At 46.4% G+C, this 17161-nt stretch overlaps 1 protein-coding gene across 4 annotated transcripts in view; it reads left to right on the top strand.

The window, feature by feature from the left end:
• The window catches only part of IFT43 (intraflagellar transport 43), a 114952-nt gene that overhangs the window by 84473 nt on the left and 13318 nt on the right, over positions 1-17161 (top strand). For all 4 annotated transcript variants that reach the window (XM_040226034.1, XM_040226037.1, XM_040226036.1 and 1 more), the window contains 2 exons: positions 877-909; positions 1546-1592. In XM_040226034.1, the coding sequence (XP_040081968.1) occupies positions 877-909; positions 1546-1592 (80 nt within the window). The remainder of the gene's footprint in view (positions 1-876; positions 910-1545; positions 1593-17161) is intronic.

The raw sequence follows: 17161 nt of genomic DNA, 5'->3' as shown, positions 1-17161 counted from the left end.
ACTTCTCAGGCGTCCTGCCTCCAAGCCATTAAGGCATCGCCATCACCCTGTGCCTGCATGGATCATGGTGATTGATTTCTGACTTAAAAGGTTTCATAAAGAAAACAAATACTCTGTTATCACAGAGATCGTCACACATATAGAAAAGTAATCTCCGTGTAACGCATGCTCAAATTCCCAGGAATTCTAATCCAAGCAGGTCACTACTGAGCCTCTGAGAAACACTGGTCTTAAGTCTTCTAAGTAAGATTAGCTAAAGGCTGACAACTGTTAAAGTTAAGATGTATTCCCCCTCCCCACAGCTGATCTAGAAATTTCTCACTGCTGGGCCCAGCGATCTGCATGTCTGACAAGCTTCCCGGATGATCCGTACACACGTTCAGGTTGGAGAACCTGGGCCTCACATAAGCGTGTGAACAGGCCAGCATCACTCACAGGCCCTTGCGGTCCTTCCCGTGGGGGAGGCAAGTAGTCAGGCCTGAACTGCACGGCTGGTTCATCCCCTTCTGCTCACAGGGAGCTAGCACAACAGCTCCGAACGAGACCCACGGCCTCAGTCCTAAGAGCATGCTCCTGTTAACTGTTGAAAGAAAAAGAAGGCAGAGTGTCATCCACACCGCTTTTGAGTTTTGAGCTTCTCCTTCAATTTAAGCACTTGAGCTCAACAACTTAATGTGGAGACATACTGAAAAAAGGGCCTAAGAAGGCATCACTGTCATTGTCTCTCATCGGTTTGCCTTGGTCTATAAAGAGGAATCCAGACAGATCACTTGAGTTATTCTCATTTTACCCCACTTTTGAAACACCCCTCCAGTGTCCCACGCCGGTGCAGAGACTAGCAGTTTCTCATAAACTTTGTCCCTCTCTCTTTTTCAGGTCACGGAGGAGGGCTTCTGAGGAAATAGAAGAGTATGTTTCCAGTATTCTTACGGCATCCTGTGTGACCCTAGTCAGCCATGGGGTCTGTGTGGTCCTCCTCAGTTCAGCCTTTGTTGAACGCAGCGTCCGAATATAGACAGTAGTGAGCGGGCTGGGCTCGGGCTGGAGATCAGAGCGATAGTCAGGGGCTCAGCAAATGCTGCTTCTGCAGCTGAAGGGCTGGACTCTGGCGTGGATGGCCATGTCCTGTCTCCCACGCCTTGGTTCTTAGATTGTACATTCAGGTGTCAACAGTACTGACCCTTAGGTTCTGCTTTATCGATGAAGATGTGCAGAAGTAACACCAGCTTTCTAATCCTAGCCTCCTCCACAGACATATCAAAGAGAAAGAAGGCAGGTTTCCAGGTCAAGATGGAGTGTGCAGGTAGGGTGGGAGGAACATCCTTTCGCAGCCCATTTGATGCTGCCGGTGGGATGGTACAGCTTGTGCGCCTTGCACGGCAGACCAAACTGACGAAGCAGGCCTGACCAAGCTGGTGGAGGAAGGTGGGTCCAGAGACATTGTCACCTAGGAAAAGGAAGGGAAGCAGCCAAAATATAATAGGTCGTTCCTTCCTGTGTTTGCAACTCACTTCCTCCTTTCTTTTCATTCTTTTTGGGGGGCAGCCACCGCCTCAGACAGCAGAGCCTGGATACATCAGATGACGGAGGAGGTAAGATGCCCATGGAGGAAGTCAGAAGGGCTTCCAGAGACGTCCCAGAGCATCTCCTGGGCTACAGCCAAGGTGCCACTTGCTGCAGGCTTTACTGGACACGTCCCTGTGGCCTCGTCCTGGCCTGTGGGTTGCGTCTCTGTGCCTGGCCGAGTGCTGCTGCCCCTGCCTGGGGTTCCTCCCCACTTCCTTATCCACTAATCCTCCTTGTCCTTCAGCACTTGGCCAGACACATCACTTCCTCTGAACTGTCTTCCCTTGCCATCCCACCCGCCGTCTCTGACTCAGGTGTTGTTTCTCCCTGCACCCACAACCTCCTGGGCAAACCTCCATTGTAACGACCATCCCCCACAGCAATAATAGCTGGTGCTTATTGGCTCTTTATTATGTCTCAGGCACTGTTCTCCCGATTTATAGATGCTGAAGTGTTTCATTTTCACAGCAGCCCTACAAGGTAGCACTGTTTTTATCCCACTTTAATATTTGAGAAAACTAAAGTACAGAGCGATGAAGTTGCCTGTGGTCACAGGGCTAAGTGACCTTCATGCTTTAACGCGTTATTGGCTCAGCTGTTCTTCCCACCAGGTTCTCAGCTCCTTGATAATGGACACCTTGTCTTATTTATCTTTGCATCTCTAGTGCATGGCACATAGTTGGTTAAAGGCTGACGCTGTAAACGAGGGAGAAACAGTGCTTCAGTGGCTAACAGCCATGTCACAGCTGAAGCCCATGTTCAGAACTCGAAAAGAGAGAAAGTTTGTGTGTACCTTTTGCAGGAAACCTACTAGAGGGGAGGTCATCTTTAGGACCTGAATGATCAAAGCCTCTTTTTTAACTCACATATTTACCATTTCCTCAGTCTGTTCCTTTGTGTAGAACTCAATTTCCATCTGGTATCATTTTCCTTGTGCCTGAAGCACTTCATGTAACGTTTTATTTTTTTGTAAAGCGGGTCCTCTGGCAAGAAATTCTCTCAGTCTTGTTCGTCTGAAAAATGTCTTTACTTTTCACCAGATAAAGGATTCTGGGCTGACGCCTCGGTTTTTCCTTTCAGTCTTTGAGGTGCTTGGTTCATCGTCCGTTGGCTTGCTTTGTCTGCCAAGAAGCCGGCGGTCATCCTTATCTCTGCTCCCCTGTATGCACTGTCATTTTGTCCTGCTTTTAAGACTTATTTTCCCTTGTCTGTTATTCTCAGCAGTTTGGTCGCGATGTGCCTTTTTGTGGGTTGCTTTGGGTTTATCCTACTTGAACATCTTGAGTCTGTGGATTTGTGGTTTCCATGAGATTTGGATCATTGTGGCCATGGTTTCTTTGGGTTTCATTGAAGCGTGGTTGATGTGCAGTATTATGCTGGTATCATCAGGTGTGCCGTGTGTTGATTTGACCTTTGCATCCATTAATGATCTCATGATAACTCCATCCCCATGCAAGTTGTTACGATTTTATCGACCGTATTCCTCACACTGTACGTAACTTCCCAGTGGTTTATGTACTTTATCACCGGAAGTTTGTACCTCTTAATGCCGTTCCCCAGTTTCACCCCACCCCCTGCTCTGGCAGCCGCCTGTTTGTTCTCTGTCTGTTTAAGTCTGTTTTTGTTTTGTGTTTGTTTTGTTTTTTAGATTCCACACATAAGTGAGATCGTGTGGTATTTGTCGTCCTCTGTCTGATTTATTTCACTGAAGCCTAATACCCTCTAGGTCCATCCATGGTGTCACAAGCAGCAAGATTTCATTTTTTCATGGCTGAGCAACATTCCACTATGTATGTATATATATTCACATATATATGTTTGTGTGTGTATATATATATTCTGTGCTAAGTCACTTCAGTCATGCTCGACTCTTTTCAACTCCATGGACCATCGTCCACCAAGCTCCTCTGTGCATGGGATTTTCCAGGCAGGAATCCTAAAGTGGGTTGCCGTTTCCTTCTGCGGGGGATCTTCCTGACCCAGAGATCAAACCTGGGCCTCCTGCATCTCCATAGGCAGATGGGCTCTTTACCACTAGCAGCCCACTCCAGTGTTCTTGCCTGGAGAACCCCAGGGACGGCGGAGCCTGGTGGGCTGCCGTCTATGGGGTCACACAGAGTCGGACACAACTGAAGTGACTCAGCAGCAGCAGCACCACCACCTGGGAAGCCCCATATGTATATATATATATATATAAGCAACTTAGCACACAGCACACACGCATACACACATATATATACACATATGCACATACATAGATACGCACACATACATATGTATGTATGTGCTGTGTGCTAAGTTGCTTCAGTCGTGTCTGGACTCTGCAACTCTTTGACTGTAGCCTGCCCAGCTTCTCTGTCCATGGGATTCTCCAGGCAAGAATGCTGGAATGGGTTGCCATTTCCTCCTCCAGGGGATCTTCCTGACCCAGGGATCAAACCCTGTGTCTCTTCAGTTCAGTTCAGTTCAGTCACTCAGTCGTGTCCGACTCTTTGTAACCCCATGAATTGCAGCATGCCAGGCCTCCCTGTCCATCACCAACTCCCGGAGGTCACTCAGACTCACGTCCATCGAGTCAGGGATGCCATCCAGCCATCTCATCCTCTGTCGTCCCCTTCTCCTCCTGCCCCAAATCCCTCCCAGCATCAGAGTCTTTTCCAGTGAGTCAGCTCTTTGCATGAGGTGGCCAAAGTACAGGAGTTTCAGCTTTAGCATCATTCCTTCCAAAGAAATCCCAGGGCTGATCTCCTTCAGAATGGACTGGTTGGATCTCCTTGCAGTCCAAGGGACTCTCAAGAGTCTTTTCCAACACCACAGTTCAAAAACATCAGTTCTTTGGCGCTCAGCTTTCTTCACAGTCCAACTCTCACATCCATACATGACCACTGGAAAAACCATAGCCTTGACTAGACGGACCTTAGTCGGCAAAGTAATGTCTCTGCTTTTGAATATACTATCTAGGTTGGTCATAACTTTTCTTCCAAGGAGTAAGCGTCTTTTAATTTCATGGCTGCAGTCACCATCTGCAGTGATTTTGGAGCCCCCCAAAATAAAGTCTGACACTGTTTCCCCATCTATTTCCCATGAAGTGATGGGACCAGATGCCATGATCTTCGTTTTCTGAATGTTGAGCTTTAAGCCAAGTTTTTCACTCTCCTCTTTCACTTTCATCAAGAGGCTTTTTAGTTCCTCTTCAGTTTCTGTCATAAGAGTGGTGTCTTCTGCATATCTGAGGTTATTGGTATTTCTCCTGGCAATCTTGACTCCAGCTTGTGTTTCTTCCAGTCCAGCGTTTCTCATGATGTACTCTGCATATAAGTTAAGTCTCCTGAATTGGCAGGCAGGTTCTTTACCACTAGCGCCACCTGGGAAGCCTTATATATGTGTGTGTATACACCATAAATATAATTCTCTGTGCCATAGCTACCACGCAGGATTAGAGTGAGAGTCATATAGGACAATTATGAAATATGCTAGGAGGGTGATTAAAATACAGATTCACAGAGTTTGGGATGGACGTGTGCACATATATATATATATGTGTATATATATATATACATATATATACACATGCCATATCTTCTGTATCCATTCATCTATCAGTGGGCACTTAGGTTGTTTCTCAAATTCCAGCCACCTAAACTTTGACCTGTGTCTCCTCAACCCCACCAGACTGCCCCATGCCCCACTCGGGGTTCCCTACCCTGTACCAGTGCCCGGGAAGCACCTCTAAGCAGAAGCTAGGGTGACGGCAGGGCCCACTTCATTCATTTCCCTGCCCTCAGGGGTCCCGGTTCTGTGTTACCTCTTGTCCACTGTGTGAAAGCAGCTGTTTATTGTAGTTTTTCTAGTTGTAGTTTTTCTAGTTTTCTGATTGTTTATAGCAGGAAGGCAAGTCTGGTACCAGTTACTCTCTGATGGCCAGAAGTGGAATTCCAAAGCCTTCTGTTAACTAACCTTTGCATGTGACTAAGGTGAAGGACAGAATTGAATCTGTGGAACATAGATGATTCTCTGTGCCATAGCTACCGCGCAGGATTAGAGTGAGAGTCATATAGGACAATTATGAAATATGCTAGGAGGGTGATTAAAATACAGATTCACAGAGTTTGGGATGGACGTGTGCACACTGTTGTATTTAAAATGAATAAACATAAAGTAAAAAATAAAAATAAATAAAAAAATTAAAAAAAAAAATAAAATGAATAAACAACAAGGGCCTACTCTATAGCACAGGGAACTCTGCTCAATGTTAAGTGCTGGCCTGGGTGGGAGGGGGCTTTTGGGGGAGAATGTGCTTAGGCTTAGTTGTTCAGGCGTGTCCAGCTCTTTGTGACCCCATGAACTGTAGCCCACCAGGCTCCTCTGTCCATGGAAGTCTCCAGGCCAGAATACTGGAGTGGGTAGCTGTTCCCTTCTCCAGGGGATCTTGCCCAACCAGGGATTGAACCCAGGTCTCCCACATTGCAGGCAGATTTTTTTACCATCTGAACCACTGGGGAAGCCCTGGGGGAGAATGGATACATGCGTATGTATGGCTGAGTCTGTTTGCTGTTCACCTGAAACCATCCCGACATTGTCAATTGGCTACACCCCAGAACAAAATAAAAAGTTTAAAAATACAGATTCTCAGGCCACTGGCAAAGCAGAAGCTGGGATCGGGGCCCAGGGAATCTGCATTAATTTAAGTAAGCTCCCCAGATAAATATTTTGCCCACTGAAGTTTAACAACCCTGCTGTGATGCCTCCAAAGCCGGGACTGAGGACTGGAGAGAGAGTCGTATGCACAAGTACTTCTGTCTCATCTCATCCCAAAGGGGTATGAAGGTAGAAAGGTAGTCACTAGAGGTCAGGAACTGAGTCTGCACTCACTCTAAGAGTTAGTAAGAGCCCCTGAGTCTCCTCCCATCATTCTTCAGCCCTTTCATTGCTTTTCCGTTCTCTCTCATCAACAAGGTCATTTATTTTTGCTAGATATTCCGCCTCAGCTCTTTTCACTCAGTTCCTCTCAGCTGCCAAGCTACTCCACCTGCTATTAATTCCTGGTGGCGCTGGTCAACAAGGTACCCTGCGCTTCTGTCCCCAGAAGTCTGTCTTCCCAGACGCGTTCCTGGGATGTCCCCTGCCGCCGCTACAGTGACAGCTGTGATGCTCACTGACTGGTGCCTTCTGCCCCACTTTGGGTCGGCCTGTCCTCAGAGGCTCTGTCGTTTCAGCCGTTGGTTACGCAGGGCCGCAGAGCAACCACTTGGAAGGATGTGCCAGTGGACGCAAGGAGGTAGGATCCCTACCAGGCGGTCAAGGTGCAGTGTGCTTGGAAACTGTGATGCTGATGACGCTGCGGTGCTCATTACATTCCTGATCTGCAGAGGGTTTACTCAACTGGAACTCTTCACACCTCTTCCCACCCTAGCTTGAACTTCTTTTCAACTCCTCTCAAAGGACTTCTGAAATCCTACCCTCTCCATTTTTTTTCAATTGGGAGAAAAAGAAAAGTGTTAGTCACTCAGTCGTATCTGACTCTTTGCAGACCCATGAACTGTAGCCCGCCAGGCTCCTCTGTCCATGGAATTCTCCAAGCAAGAATACTGGAGTGGGTTGCCAGTCCCTTCCCCAAAGGATCTTCCCAACCCCAGGGGTCAAACCTGGGTCTCCTGCATTGCTGGCTGATTCTTGATGGTCTGAGCTACCAGGGAAGCCCTCAGTTGTGTGAAAATGCTCCATTTCAAGGAGTAACTATATCACATCAAAACCCTCTGAATACTGAAGTTTATGTACATCACACATGCATCATTAGAAGGCGGTGCTGGTTGCCATTATGGCGTCATCATGTTAGAATCAAATTTTTGCAGCTTTTGGCGTCTCTATACGCCATGTCGCCCAGGCCTGCCGTTTGACGTGTTGAGAGGTTGAGGCTTAAGCACTATTACTCAGAACCATCAGGCTGAATAGGGACTTGGGTCCTCTGACTCCCATGGGCGCTTTCTGTCCTTGTGCTGTGGCCTCTGCCAGCACCACTGCCGTCACCAGCACTACCAAACATTTCCATGTGCCAGCGATCAAGCCTAGTGTTGCACATTTTTTTTCTCATCTAATTCTCGAAACAAATCTGTGGGAGAGTCTTTTTTTAATATCAGGGTTTTTGAGATCTGATTTGCATATGATAGACTGCATTCGTTCGAAGTGCACAGTGTGAAATTCTACAGCTGTGTATACCCAGTGACGCCTCCACCACCATGAATGTACAGAACATTCCCATCATGCCTGGGAGTTGCTCTCACTCTTTTCAGTCCATCCTCCCTCTGCCCCTGTCTCTAGGCAACGGTGGTCTCTCTCTTTTTTTTTTTTTTTTTTGGTCATGATAGAGTGGTTTGTAGTTTCTAGAATTTTAGACACTGAATCATACATATGTATGCTTTTGTGTTTGACTCTTTTCACTCATTAGAACGATTTTGAGATGCATCCAGCTGGTTGTATATATCATTAGCTGGTTCGTTTTTATTGATAATATTCCATTGCGTGGCTACATAGCACACTTTGGTTATCTTGGTTATCTATTCACTTATTAGACATTTTAATGGGTCATCATCCCCATTTTAAGGATGGGGAGGCTAAGGCATAGAAAGGCAACTTTGCCGAAGGTCACACAGCTGGTAAGTGACAACAGCAGGATTTGGAAGGCAGCTGTGTTCACTGTGTATTACTAGCACAATGCAGCCCAGCACCAGGATTTGAATGCATATCTTGGCCCAGAGTCCTTGCTCTTGGCCTCTGGGCTGTAACCAATAGCACGACCCTCTGCTGTGTTGGCATTTCCTTGCACAAGTCAGTAGTGTAAATGTCAGCTCCCCAGTGTGTAAGATAGAGTGCTGGCATGATTGATAGGATGCTTGATGCAATTCCATTAAGGAAGGAGAGAAGAAAGTTGCTGTTTTCGGAGAATACCTCTGGTATTCTTTTCCCTTTCATAAACTTGAGATGTGAAATTTGTGATTTGACCTTTATTTGGGCTCCAGGAGTTTGAAGCAAAAAAAGCCTTTCTTGTCAGAGTACACTTGATGTTACCTTCTAGGAGGTATGTCTCTGCCCCGGCATAAATCTGTTTTCCATGCAGTTATCCCTGAGTCCTTTAATGGAAAATCAGTTCATATGTTACACTTCACACTCGACTTAGTCCATTTCACCATATGTGAATGTTTAGAATCCATTTTGCAGTAGGAATCATATGTTACATATAACTAGTCTCTAGAATTATCTTTGCTCAGAGAATTACTTGGTTGGCTAGTTAAGCCTGCTCCTTTGAACTTAGAATAACCAGTGGGTGGGGAAACTCCATGAATAATTGCCCTGAACCGTCCATGGACGCTCATTCGGCAATGACGTTAAACAGGTCTCTGGGCACCTGTGAGGAAACCTCCTGGTTCCCTTAATAAAATCACATCTAGGGGCTTCTCTGGTGGCTCAGTGTTAAAGAATCTGGAGACATGGATTCGATCCCTGGTTTGGGAAGATCCCACATGCCTCGGAGCAGCTGAGGCCATGTGCCTATGCTCTAGAGCCTGGGAGTTGCAACTACGGAGCCCACGTGCTGCCACTACGGAAGTCTGCACACCCTCGACCCCGGGCACCACAACAGGAGAAGCCACCGCAACGAGAACGCTGCACAGAGCAACTAGAGGATAGCCCCCGCTCTCTGCAACTAAAGAAAAACCCACACAGCAGCCAAGACCCAGCACAGCCAAATAAATAAATACATTTTTTAAATTAAAAAAATAAAAATCACATGCGGGTTCTTTGAGGTCATCAGTGAGGTGTATTCTCACCTGGGAAGGGGCTACTCCTCTTCTGGTACTTGGTAGGGCTGCATGATTGACGAGCCATCTCGAAGGAGAAGATGAATTACCAGGAATAGAAGTGAGGAGCCAAGGCCCAGGGCATCCTCTGAGCATCTTGGGGATGAAGCTTCACTGAGGAAAGCCAGGGGGTCTTCATGAAACGTCTCCTGTGGGCAGTGCTGCTCCAGGTCTCAGAAATGGTGGTGAGTGAGACAGTCCCTGCCCTCCAGGATTCTCTGGTCTAGTGAGACATGCCCAGCCTTCTTTCCTCCTCCTCTTTTATATGGACTTTGAGGAGCCATGTCTCTTGAGATATATTTTTCATCATTCAGCCTCCCTAGATCACCCTTCAAAAGATGTTTCTGCTTTTATTTATTTATTTTTGGCTGTACTGGGCAGCACGTGGGATCTTACTTTCCAACCAGGGATTAAACCTGCATCCACTGTATTTGAAGCATGGAGTTTTGACCACTGGAGCGCCAGAGAAGTCCTAGATCTCTCTTGATACCTGGTGCTCCTCCTCCTTCCCTGGGGAAGAAGCTGAGAGAGAGAAGAGAAACAAATCCTCTTGTTTATTGATGTTTCCCTTAGGCTTCTGAGGGAAGAGAACAGAAAAACAGACAAATGAAGGAGCTGTTGGAATGGGACGTGTTTTTTGAATGAGAAGCAGAGAGTAAGTGCTGTGCAGAGGTGGTGTGGTTAACCAGAGTGTATTGCAGAGGGACTGTTTGCAAGACCAAGGCAGGCTGTGAACTCAAATGTTTCTAGGGACTCGGCAGATAACATAAACACTTGGAACAGCAGGCGTGTTTGACCATAAAGAATGGTGAGGCCTGTGGTGAGCTTGGAGGGAGATGGCGTGACCTGAAAGTTGTCAAATTCATATTTTAAATAATGACAAGTTTTAAACGTCACTGTATGAACAGAACAAAACGCATCTTCAAGTTGGAGTAGGCCTTTAGGAAGCGATTTGTAAATCTTTGGTAAGACCTTGCCAACATCCATTGGATCATAGAAAAGCAAGGGAATTCCAGAGAAACATCTGTTCTGCTTCATTGACTACACTAAAGCCTTTGACTGTGTGGACCACAACAAACTGTGGAAAACTCATAAAGAGTTGGGAATAGCAGATCACCTTACCTGTCTCCTGAGAAACCTGTATGCAGGTCAAGAGGCAACAGTTACAACTGGACATGGAACAATGGACTGGTTCAAAATTGGGAAAGGAGTATGTCAAGGCTGTATATTGTCACCCTGCTTATTTAACTTATATGCAGAGTACATCATGTGAAATGCCAGGCTGGATAAATCACAAGCTGGAATCAAGGTTCCTGGGAGAAATATCAACAATGTCAGATATGCAGATGATACTACCCTAATGGCAGAAAGCAAAGAGGAATTAAAGAGCCTCTTGATGAAAGTGAAAGAGGAGAGTGAAAAAACTGTCTTAAAACTCAACATTCAAGAAACTAAGATCATGACACATTCAATCCCATCACTTCATGGCAAATAGATGGAGGAAGAGAGGAAACCGTGACTTATTTTATTTTTTTGAGCTTCAGAATCACTGCGGACAGTGACTGCAGCCATGAAATTAAAAGACGCTCGCTCCTTGGAAGAAAAGCTCTGACAAACCTAGACAGTGTATTAAAAAGCAGAGATACCACTTTGCTGACAAAGGTCTGTATAGACAAAGGTCTGTATAGTCAAAGCTATGATTTTTCTAGTAGTCATGTATGCATGTGAGATTTGGACCATAAAGAAGGCTGAGCACCGAAGAATTGATGCTTTTGAATTGTGGTGATGGAGAAGACTCTTGAGAGTCCCTTGGACAACAAGGAAATCAAACCAATCAATCCTAAAGGAAATCAACCTTGAATATTCTTTGGAAGGACTGATGCTGAAGCTCCAATACTTTGGCCACCTGATGCGACAAGCCAACTCACTAGAAAAGACCCTGGTGCTGGGAAAGATTGAGGGCAGGAGGAGAAGAGGGTGACAGAGGATGAGATGGTTGGATGGCATCACTGACTCAATGGACATGAGTTTGAGCAAACTCTGGGAGATAGTGAAGGACGGGGAAGCCTGGCACGCTGCAGTCCATGGGGTTGCAAAGCGTCATGACACAGCTTAGCAGCTGAACAACAACAGACAACAGCATAAGACCTTGGAGGGCTCTGCTCTAAAGGAACACTGAACTCTGTTGAGGAGACAAAACATGAAAAATAAAAATCTATACAAGGATTAAGTAACTAAAGTAGCAGTGTAGTGAGTGGCAAAGTTAACAAGTGGCTATTGTATCCAGGAGTTGGTGATGTACAGGGAGGCCTGGCGTGCTGCGATTCATGGGGTCTCAAAGAGTCGGACACGACTGAGTGACTGAACTGAACTGATTGTTATATTAGTGATTTCCTTGTTAAGTGCTTTGAAGTGTGAGCTGCCGGCCCTTCAGGAAGAAAGTAGAACTTGCTCGGGTCCTGTAGGCTAGATAGGATTAGATTAGGCAGAGAAACGTGCACAGCCTTCCACGGTAAACTACCTTGCATCAGGAGTGACTCCACTTGGAGGATGAATAAGGAATTCACCGTCACCAGGAGAGAAGCTAGTTCTACAGATCCAAGCCCTGATTCTGGGCCATTCTCAACAACACATATTCAACATCCTCATGTAAACCGCCTTTCATGAAGTTTGAGGATTGCCAATCATCTAATCTGCTGATTCTGGGTAGGCTCGCAGCTAGAACTGGTAAAGTGCTTCAGGAAAGGTGGGATTCGTGGTTATGGAGAATAGCTGAGAATAGTAGATAGCTCTGTGCTCAGTTGTTCAGTCATGTCCAACTCTTTGTGACCCTGTGGACTGCAGCCCACCAGGCACCTCTGTCCATGGGATGTTCTAGGAAGATTACTGAAGTGGGTTACCATGCCCTCCTCCAGGGGATCTTCCTCCAGAGGATCTTAGATCTCCTCCAGGGGATCTTCCTGACCCAGGGGTAGAGCCTGTGTCTCCTGCATCTCCTTTATTGCAGTTGGGTTCTTTACCACTCAACCATGGGGAAAGCCCTGTAATGGACAGCCAGAGCCCCCAAATGATCTCAGGGTCCCCAAATTGTAGGATGGCAAGACTGACCTTCCTTTTAGTGGCTTAATTATCCATCCCTGTTATTGGAAGCAAGTTTCTAGTTTGCCTTAAGACCTCTAGACTTCTTCTGTCGTGGGAGGTTGCATGGTGTTAGAGAAAACATCAGATCTGGAGTAGAATTGGATCCAGTCTCTATAGGTGATACTGGGCAGGTAATTCATTTATTCATTTCTTTAACCACCATTTGTTGAATACCTACTACGTACGATGCTTGGAGCTGGGCACTGGGGGCATGATGGTGTACAAGAAGACATTTTCAGTCATTACCCTCATGCAGCTTACAGTCTAGTCGGGGAAGGGGATACTAAGGCAATAATCACACATTAAATGAGTATGGACAGATTGTAGTGGAGTCTGCTGAAGGAAGAGTCGGGGAGACCTGATTTGGGTTGGGTGAGTAGGGAGGACCTCTCTGAAGAAATGGCTTTCAAACGTCAAAACTTGAGGGACATGCAGAAGTTACCAGCAAAAGCAGGGTGGGTGCTGGGGGCTAGGGGAACCCTGGTAGAGGAGCCAGCGGGCACAGAGCCCAGTCACCTCTCTGACGCCAGAGTGTCAGAGAATAGAATTCCCAGGGCTGTTCGAGCTCTAAAATCCAGCTCTCAGAAAGTGAGCTCCGATGAATAGTAAAAGTTGAAACACTGAGCAGACACAAATGGGAGAGAAGAGCTCTTTGTCTTTAGAAAAGATGAACAGTCTTCAGATGGAGAGAATCTCTGAAAACACAATTAGATACGGGCTCAACTTTCAAAAAGCTTATCTCCCAGGTAAATTCAAATTAGGAAAGAACTTGGTTTAAAAAGTGGAAAGTCTCTGAAAACAGGACCTTAAAAAAAAAAAAAAAAAAGAATTAGCTCCTTCTTGGATGTAACCATCGCATCTTGGCGTACTCCAGGACTGCAGGTGGAATTTTCAATAGCTCTTCCTGGCAGCTCCCACGCCTCTGGGGCACGCCAGCTTCTCACTGGAGAAGGTGGCGCTCTTTGTATCCTGGGGTCCAATTTTGACAGAATCAAATACCTCAAAACCTCAGGAATAATAAATCCCATGGCCAGCCCAAAAGTGTGTAATTCCTAAAGGACAGGCTGAGTTGAGCCACTTTTAGCCAGGGGCAATTGGGGACTTAATTCTGTGAGTGTAACAATCTGGATGATCTGAGAGCTCTGAGTTTAAGGGTAATTGCTCAATTTTCTATCCATGTCAACAGGGAAAATAGGTAAAAGTGGCTGAACACATCCCAGCAATGAGGTTGGATGAGATGTGAGATGCCGGACTGTCAGCAGAATTAGAAAAACGCTATCTGTAGTGGGCTATTGCTCTGTTGCCCTTCTCCCTGTTCATCTCTGTCCCCAGGCTTTCTGTGGCTCTTTTGGGCTCTTTCTTGTTCCTTGCTTAATTCTGCCACCGTATCTTTCATCCATTCTCCTGCAAACAGCAGTCAGTTTTAGCCCAAGCAGTTTTCATGCGGAGAGAGAGAGAGTGGGAAGAATTCTTTTAATGCGGATAAATCGGAACCCTGATGTCTCAATTCTTTTCTCTTGCTTAGTCAGAATGTTCATTACATCAGCATTCACTCCTTAAGCTTAACATAGCGCATCGGACTTCTTAGGTGGTACCCAAACCTAGTCCCTTTGCCTCCCTAATTTTATTTACTTACTTTATTTAATTTTGGGCTGCCCTGGCTCTTTGTTGCTGCTTGCGGGCTTCCTCTAGTTGTGGTGCGCAGGCTTCTCATCACCGTGGCTTCTCTCGTTGCAGAGCACGGGCTCCAGGGCATTTGAGCTTCAGCAGCCGTGGTACATGGGCTTAGCTGCCCCATGGCCTGCAGGATCTTCCTGGACCAGAGGTCAGACCTATGTGTCCTGCATTGGCAGGTGGCTTCTTAACTACTGGACCACCAGGAAGTCCTGCCGCCCTAATTTTTTTAAAAAAAACTGAGGCAGGGGTGGGGTGGGGTGGGGTTCATTAATCTGAGGAGTAACTGTCCTGTTTGCTGTCTCTGCCTTGTTAAACTTGCTGTTGTTTATAGTATAGTAGGTATGAGATTGGAAAAAAAGTCCTTCTTACAGGAAAATGGGATTGATAATTAATGTGTGTGTTTGCCAAGAGCCAGGCTTTGTGCTGTTTCCCCTGCAATACTTTAGTCAGTCCTCAGCATTCCTACGAGGAGACACTGTGATCATTACTCTTTTCCAGGGAAAGAAATTGAAGCCTTGGGAAGTTAAATAGCTAACAGAGGTCACATGACTAATAAACAGAGATGTACTTATTTAACAACCAGCTCTCCGGGGTAGGGAGGGGGCAGAGTCCTCATTGGGTAGAGTTCCTAGGTGGCGCAGTGGTAAAGAATCTGCCTGCCAATGCAGGAGACCCAAGAGACTCGGGTCCGATCCCTGAGTCAGGAAGATTCCCTGGAGGAGGAGATGGCAACCCACTCCAATATTCTTGCCTGGAAAATTTCTTGAACAGAGGATCCTGGTGGGCTACAGTGATTGAACACACACATACTCCTACCATGGCTGGTTTCAAGCTCCCAGCATGCACCAGTGACCACAAAACTGGGAAGAGATGAACAGTAGCATACCAGCATATCATATTTCCATCACACCAGTCCTTTGGATGGAGAAGGAAATGGCAACCAACTCCAATATTCTTGCCTGGAGAATTCCACGACAGAGGAGCCTGGCGGGCTCCACAGGGGAAAGTTAAGTCCATGGGGTCACAGAGTCGGACACGACTGAGCAACTAAGCACACAGTCCATTGGATGTAAATAAGTTCAGAAACATAGGTAAAGTAAAGTGCGGTAAAACTTAGAAAGTGGCAAGTTTTGAGTATTACCTTTGTTTTTAATATAATTTATTTAATTATGCCGTGTTGTGTTCTGCTTAGTCGCTCAGTCATGTCCGACTCTGCAACCCATTGGACAGTAGCCCACCAGACTCCTCTGTCCATGGGATTTTTCAGGCACGAATACTGGAGTGAGTTGCAGTTTCCTCCTCTAGGGGATCTTTCCAACCCAGGGATCACGCCCGCGTCTCCCATGTCTCCTGCATTGCAGGCAAATTCTTTACCTGTTGAGCCATCAGGGAAGCCCTATTTAATTAACTCCAGGAGATAGTGAAAGACAGGGAAACCTGGCGTGCTGCAGTCCATGGGGTCACAACAACAATATATAATTTAATCTTTAATAATGTTTCTATGTAACAACCTGCATGCAAAATTCCCAAACATTTTAGACAGCCCAAACTGCTCCAGAACATCACCTCTAGTAAATGACAGAGCTGAAGTTGGGACGTGGCCTTCGTGACTCCCAATCACCTGCTCTCAGCACCTTCCTCCTTCCTGTCAAGGCGCTAGGTTTGTTTCTCCAGCCTGCTTATCCGGGAAGCTGGCCTCCACTCATCTTCCCAGTGCCCCGGTGCAGGTTTGCCCTCCTTTCCTGGTTCTGAGATTAACCCGCCGGTCCCTGTCCTCAGCTCTGCTGATCCTCTCTCTGTGAAGTCTTGTCAACAGCACCCGGGCTGAGTAGAGAAAAGCCAGAGAAGCTAGGTCTTTCAAGCTGTGTGACATGAATAGAATCATCAGGTTGGACCATTCCTCCCCCATCTTATGTTTTATTTTCTATCAGATCCACTGGGATTGCTTTTTTATTATTACCTTTTAAAATATTCACTCGTCCATTCAATCTTTGTTGTGGCGAGATCTTTAGCTGTGGCATGTGGGATCTAATTCCCTGACCAGGAATCAAACCCAGGCCTGCTGGACTGGGAGCAGAGTCTCAGCCACTGGACCACCAGCGAAGTCCTGGGATTGCTTTTAAATAAGGAATTCTTGTGCTTCTGCTGGGTCTTCCAGAGAGAAGCTCCTGTGTTGGGTGAGAGGAAAGAGTGTCTTGTGACGGTGAAAGTGTGAGCACCAAGGAGTGTGGGTCATTTAGAAGAACAGAGACCCCACAGGGCGCTCCCTGGGCCTTGGAGGGCTCTGGTTGGAGCTCTCCCACCAGCCTCATCCTTGAGACGCAGCTAAGGGTGAAGAAATTGATGTCATGGAGACTTGGGACATCACAGACACTGCATGGGACGTCAAAGATTCCCCAGTCAGGAGTTTGGATTATGGTGCAAATACTGAGCTGAGTTCACTGTGGGCTGCAGGAGGAATCTGTGTAAGCTCATTGCATTAGAGAAAATGAGCTTTCCATACCGCGATTCTCCTTTTTTAGTATTTATTGGTTTATTTTGGCTGTATGAAGTCTCAGTTGCAGCATGAGGGATCTTACATTGACCTTCATTTTTCCATGGCCTGTGGAATTTTAGTTCCCTGAACAGGATTGAACCCGGGTTCCGTATCCTGGGGGGTGGATTCCTAACCACTAGACTACCAGGGCAGTCCCCTATACAGTGATTCTCTAAACAAAAGACCCAGCTTGCCTTACAGACACATAGGTGGTGTCTGTAGCTGGGATATTTGGGAAGACTGCTCCACAGGCCAATGTGACAGTAAGGTGTTTTTTAAGAATTATACCATGAGATATAGTCCAGCGGACACCCCAGAGATAAGGACGGCTTTGGGATAGAAGGCACCTCATTTTGGTGATAAGGAAACTTGGGAGCAGAGCTGACAA

This window comes from Oryx dammah, unplaced genomic scaffold (assembly GCF_014754425.2).
Source record: "Oryx dammah isolate SB20612 unplaced genomic scaffold, SCBI_Odam_1.1 HiC_scaffold_26, whole genome shotgun sequence".
Classification (NCBI taxonomy): domain Eukaryota; kingdom Metazoa; phylum Chordata; class Mammalia; order Artiodactyla; family Bovidae; genus Oryx; species Oryx dammah.
This window is presented reverse-complemented; position numbering and strand designations above follow the sequence as displayed.